The sequence below is a fragment of the Chaetura pelagica genome, unplaced genomic scaffold (assembly GCF_000747805.2).
Source record: "Chaetura pelagica isolate M959 unplaced genomic scaffold, ChaPel_1.0 scaffold10, whole genome shotgun sequence".
In the NCBI taxonomy this organism is placed as follows: Eukaryota; Metazoa; Chordata; class Aves; order Apodiformes; family Apodidae; genus Chaetura; species Chaetura pelagica.
The window spans coordinates 8,762,472-8,769,002 of NW_009952263.1; the positions used below are offsets into that span (position 1 = coordinate 8,762,472).

The 6,531-nt window shown below is 34.4% G+C and overlaps 1 protein-coding gene across 3 annotated transcripts in view; it reads left to right on the forward strand.

Annotated features, from left to right (window-relative positions):
• The window catches only part of ANKRD28 (ankyrin repeat domain 28), an 81,127-nt gene that overhangs the window by 29,721 nt on the left and 44,875 nt on the right, over positions 1 to 6,531 (forward strand). For all 3 annotated transcript variants that reach the window (XM_010007538.1, XM_010007539.1, XM_010007540.1), the window contains 3 exons: positions 899 to 969; positions 3,873 to 4,073; positions 4,728 to 4,815. In XM_010007538.1, the coding sequence (XP_010005840.1) occupies positions 899 to 969; positions 3,873 to 4,073; positions 4,728 to 4,815 (360 nt within the window). The remainder of the gene's footprint in view (positions 1 to 898; positions 970 to 3,872; positions 4,074 to 4,727; positions 4,816 to 6,531) is intronic.

The following is a 6,531-nucleotide window of genomic DNA, read 5'->3' on the forward strand; positions in this document are numbered from 1 at the left end:
AAAGAGGGAAATCCCTGAAATTGTAACCAGTGATTAGACTTCAGGCTCTGTCTGGCACTTGAGAGACCTAGGGTCAAAGTGAGAGTTTGGATCCAGCATCAGATTCCATGTTGTGTTTTTAAGCATTAAATGGGTGGATTAACTAGAAACTGTTTAATTCAGAGAATTGACTTAAAATATTTTATTTGCTTAGTATATACAACCATGATTTTATACAGACTGCTAAGTTTCTTAGGTTGTTAAGCTGCACTGGGAGAGACTTAATTGCTGGTGCAATTCTGGGAGACTTGGATCAAAATACTGTTTCTCAGCTGAATATCCTGACCAGCAGCCTTCATCCTCTTCTATTCTCTGTAGAGAAAAAAAAATGAAAATTGTTTTTGACTTAACAATATTACATCTGAGTGACCCACAGGAGTAGAGAAGATTAATTCCCAAATTCCTAGTAGAAGCAGCAGCAGTGTTCTATATATCTATGCCTCAGATTCACCAACCACATGGAAATGGGGGGCATGGGGAGTAAGTGTTGTTTCTTTCTCTATTTTAATGGAGAATTTCAACTGTAGTGTGAAAGTAGGAGACTTCTGTTGCTGAATTAAGGCAAGGAGCCCATCTTTCTTACCCAACCACCTTCTATGTGCCTTTGGAAGGGCAAAAGATTATAGAGGTTTACCTAGTGTAAAAAGATGAGTCCATTTTGATGGAAGAGTATGATGGGTGCAGGTTAAAAGAATTTCCTCAAGGGGTGAACTTCAGCTGGAGAAAAGACTCCTTTCCGGTTTTTTATATTGTACTGTATTAAATGTGCCTAGAGCGTCCAGGAGTTCTATCTCTGTACTTGTAAATATTTCAGTCTTTCTGTAAATATATTATAAATTTCTGTTATTTTTCGTTACAGGAGCTAGAGTTAATGCCAAAGACAGCAAATGGTTGACTCCTTTACACAGAGCTGTGGCATCTTGTAGTGAGGTATGAGGTGTTTTTTTGCTATTTTGTGTTAAAATAAGGCGTCTAAAATTGCCTTCTGTTATTTGTTCCATTTCTACAAAGTGAAACTACTCCAAATGTTTGGAATTGCAGAACATTTTTGCAACAGTTTGTTTAACCTGTTGAGGGTATGTGTATATGTATCACATGCCTGAGTAGGAAGAAAGGGGGAAAACTGCATAAACTTCAACTCTCAGCTTTGCTCTTTGCCATTTCTGTAGCACAGGATTCTGCCTGCAGTGTTCTAAAGTCCAGTTTACTTCTCATAAAGTAACCAGAATGGTTCAGCATGAGGCAAGTAGAAATGAATTAAGATTTAGTACAGCTTTTAAAGCATAATCTTTCAATTTCTTCATCTTTTTTACCTGCTTATCTGTTCAGGCTTTAAATAAATAAATGGTTATATAAGGCCTGCAAAAAAAAAAACCCTTATTTGAGAAGCGATTAATGAGTAATGATAGTATTTAAAATAACTTTAAAAGTTATAAATATGTAGAAAGGTTTCTGCAGTATACCAGTTACTCCACTGTGAGATTATAATAATATAAGAAAATAATTTGTTATTCTTCCTGTATTGTTGATGTCCTAATAAAAAATTTAAATGCCCATAGAAAATCAAAGCAAACAGAAGTGCTGAGCTTCGTATTTGGAAGAGTTTATGCAAAACTGTCTCCTTTGAGACTGTGAGTCAAATTGGTGTTCATTTCAGTAGGTTTCAAAAAATAGTGGTTTTTTTAAGATTCTGAGTACATTTTTGTTCAAGAAGGTTAAGCAGAATATTTTGGTTTTGACAAGGATTGAACTTCAAGTATTTGATCCACGAACTTTAAACAAGCCTTGTTTCAGTTTTTGCTTTTTCATTCCCTGAATAAATTACAAGATTTTGTTGCCAGCGTTAATAGCTAACTTACTTGGAGATAGTGTTATTCAAAACAGTGTTTGAAAATTAATCTTCAAGGGTGGCTTATTCCCAAAATGGTATTTGTTTTTATTGAGGCATATTTAGGCTGCTTCTCTGGGAGCTGACCAAAGCACCAAAAGCTGCATTCTTCAGAGCTGAGGGGCAATAAAAGCTCCTTGTATCAGTAAAGCTTGCAAAGAGGAATGCTGCAGACACACTGTGACAAATTATGACTTCAAGGAAATACAACCCTGGTCATATTTTTTTTTAATGTGGAATATTTTCAACAGAATACTAGCCAAAGGGAAACAACACATGTAAACCAATCAAACTATTTACCCAATGATAGGCACTTCTCAGAATTTTCTATTTATAAACACAGTAAGTTGTAGGAACCCACATAGGTGGCTGGTGTGTGTAGGCACTGTGTTCGATGTGACAGACATATATGGGTTGTGGGCATTAGATTTAAAAAGCTGTCGTGAAAAACTCTTGATAATGATTTCAGGAAGATATCTGGACTTCCTCTTGAAGCAAAGACAGCTGCAATTAAACAAGGACATTGAAACTCCAGATTAAGTGGAATTATGGATTTAGCTGTCAACTGTCAATTTCAACACAGTCACACTCCAGGGTTTTATATTTGTATGCTTGGTGTGTTACAAAAAAAAATAACGAAAAAAGAACCTCAACTCTAAGCAGTGAATCTGCATAGGCACATAAAGATAAGATACATCATACTAGCACTATGGTACTTCCTTCTACAAAAGGGATAATAGCTGTTTTAAAATTTCCTTGTTCTGATCATGTTTTTTCCTAATATTTGGTTAAAAAAGACAAGAGTTCAAAATAATTATTAGATTTTTAAAGTACTGAATCAACCTAAGTGTCTTAGAGAACAGAAGAGCTATTCCATTCAGTAGTCATTTAATTCCATTTAAATTACAAGCCTTTGATGTGGAATTTTCACTTTTATGTTTGTTTTTATTTTCTTTTTTATTGAAAGGAGAAGAGATTTGAAGATTTTAAATTTTTTATTTTTTTTTTTAATAAATAGAATCAAGTGCTACTTAGCGTTCTACTCGTCGCTGAGAAGAATACCTAGCTATTGTACCACAGTGTAATTCAGAATTTCCAGTAACTCCTTCTGGTAACATGTTTTAAGTTCAAAGTGCCAACCATTTAGTTGTATGCTCAGTGTTTGAGTTGAAAGTCACTGAAAGCAATTAGTGAATTGTGGGAAGGTCACACAGTTAGTGTAAACTGCAGTATTCATTGTCATGTTGATACCACTAACATATATTTCATGCATTCCACTTGTGTGCACAAATTTTAATGGGGTTTTGTTTATCTTTCTGTAAGAATTAATTTTTTTGGTAAAATTTTCACAGCTTGTACATTTAACAAAAGGGAATGAATAATCTTTTCATGAGTTGGAATTCAGTGCAACATTTTGAAATGGTTTTCAGGAGTTTTGCAACCGTATATGTTGCAACTTTCTTGTGACCATGCTCTCTCTGTTTTATATGTGGTTCCCTAAATGTGCATTTAATAAGCTGTTGTTCCCTTGGCCATTTCTAGATCTTGACAGTTCAAAAATTTTGCCTGGCAAAATTTTGAAAATGCATTATAAGTTCATAGAACTTCACTAATTCTTAACAATGGAAGCAATCCTAAGGAGGTTTATTGAGCTTCAGAAATTAGTTGTGATGACAAAACAATTTGCCAGCCAGCTTAAGAAATTGAATAAAAGACCTGGAAATGTTTGATTCAGTTGAATTCTGTAGGGAATGTATTTTTCATGTTCTGGAGAACATCCTCAAATCTGGATTTATTATAAAATACAAGTCCCAAAGCATAAAATTATATCTACAAAAGAACAGATTGCAAATAGTTCTATTTCATTAAACTGTCCTTGGATGAAAAGCTAGCGTTTCAAATCTTTACTAAGTGGCTTGCTGGTTCTTTTTGTAAATGCTTTCAGGATGCTGTTCAGGTGTTGTTAAAGCATTCAGCAGATGTCAATGCTCGTGATAAAAACTGGCAGACACCCCTACATATAGCAGCAGCAAACAAAGCTGTGAAATGTGCTGAAGCTTTGGTACCTCTCCTAAGCAATGTAAATGTGTCTGATCGAGCAGGCAGAACTGCATTGCATCATGCAGCCTTCAGTGGGCATGTTGAGGTAAGAGTTTTTTTTCTTAGCTGATTTCTCACTTGTTCTGTCTCTCACATGTCTAATATTTAGGGTTTTGGTTTAAAATCATATTTCTCCCGTCTTCTCAAAAATCCTCAATCCCCATTTTGTATTTGAATTTGTCTTTTGTGAACTGAATCTGTCTGTGTACTGAATGGTTGTACAAAATGCATGTTACATCATTTAGTTGAAAGGTGATTACAGCTTTCACCTTTAAGACAGAAACAAATTTGCCTGAGTTAGCTGGAGTTAAACTAGTAACAGATACATTTAAAATGGAAAAAAATGTATTTTTCTGTTCTGTAGATAGTGAATGTGTAAAATATGGAGGAAATACATCTAGTAAACTAACTTGCCTGTGTTCAGACCCTGAAAAATGACCACTGAGAAATTCCCATTTTAACTGTGTATAGGTAATTGGAGACATTTGCAATAGGCTTGCTTTTAGTGATTAACTTCAGTGAATCCCTTAGTAATGAGATTCAAAGATTTCAAAGATTCCACTTATGGAATATTCAAGCCCCAACACATTTAAATCCTTTGAAGATGCATGTATTTTTGTTTTCTCGTATGATTTTGTCTAGCATTATGCAGAGTTTTCCGTTACAAACAGGGGATTTATTTTATTTCTGTTTATCTCAGATGGTCAGCTTACTGTTGTCTAGAGGGGCCAATATTAATGCATTTGACAAGAAAGACAGACGAGCTATACATTGGGCAGCATATATGGGTATGTACCAATTTCAGTTGATTTCTATTGTGGTATTAAAGAAAAATCCCCTTATGGTTAGTGGTTTTATCTATTTCTAGGAAAAATATTTGTATTATAAGCATTAAGGTTGTCTGTGTGCCTGCCAGAAACCCATTAATATTGTACTTCAAACTGCCTTGTAAATATGCTTTTGTGGTGAGAAAATAAATGTGTTGTAAAAGGAAAAGTAAGGTAAGTAACTTTGTTCTTGAAAAATAAAGGAACTTTCTTCCTCAATTATCAGAAATCCAGTTGTAGTTGAAGGCTTCTGTAATGAAGCTAAGTAGAAAGTAAACAATTAATAAAAGGGGCACCTGAAACAGAGGATCCTTACACCAAACTTGGGGGTTGTATTTTAAAAGAGTATTTAATCTCTAAACCTCCAAATTCTTACGTTGCCATTCTTGGTCCAGGAGTGGGTAATTATTCTTCTCATGGTATTGATTAAAGCAGTGGCATTCTTGTCAGTGATGTATTTCCTTGCCTTTTATCAAACTTTCATTTTATTAAGTGGTAGGAATTGTTTACGTTGGCATATATATAATAAATAATAGAGCTTTGTATCTCCAGCTTCATTTAAAACATGAGCAAGATAAACCATTGGAAGGGAAACAATAGAAAATGCAGATTAAGAGTTCTGGGCTGGCACTGACAAAGACTTCCTAGCTTTGGCTAATCATATGCAACTGCTGATTGTATTTGTCATTGCAGAATATATTGGGCCTGCTTAGAAGTAAAACAGCCTCTTTTAACTTCTAGAGAATGTCTAATGGGATCTAAAGATTTGAATATTTTTATTCCAGTTGTAAAAGGAAAATGCTACTTGGAATGACTGTCTTGGTGAAAACATTTATATATAGGGTTTATAAAGAAGCGCTTTTTTATTTTTTACAAATGTTAAATTTAAATACAAAGAGAGTAATTTCTACTTCCTTGAGTAAAACAAACTAATTTTACTGTATCTGATACCAAACCAAAAACCAAACACGTATAAACTGGGAAATTACATCGACTCATTACATTGACATCTCTAAGTCTAGGATAACTCATCCTGGGAAGTCTTATCTTAGGCAAAATGCCCCTCCATATGCAGCCTCCTATTAATGATTATTATTATTATGGAGTAAATTACTTATAAATAGGCATAGTGCTTTGCAGTGCATATGATGGGGGGATGGGGGTGGTTCTTAAAAACAGATTTTAGGTTGCTAATTATACATACATCTCATCTCTGATTCTTGTGGCACTGAGTATCATATATGACTGTTTTCCAGTCTTGACACATAAGGCCAAATCACTTAAGGTGATTATTTGCAAAATTTTGTTTAATCGAACCTTTGCTTGAGATGACAGAGACGGAAATGTTTTATAGCTTCTGCAAACCTAGATGAGATAAAAGTCTATTTTTCAGGTAAGCTACATTTATTCCAATTTTAGTCAGTGTTTTTGCATAGGCTATTAACAGGAAACTTAATAAACAGTGTTTGGCTAGAAAAATGTAATTTATCTAATGTCAATCAACCTAAATACCCTTGCTGAGAATAAAGCAGAAAAAGCTTTTAAAAGTCCTCAAACAAGGAAAAGAACCTGTGCCATTCACTCACAATTCAGAGACATTTTATATGGCTCCAATTGTTTGAAGAAAACCTTAAAGCTTTTCAATGATATAAAATTGACCATAGGAGGGCGGGGGGG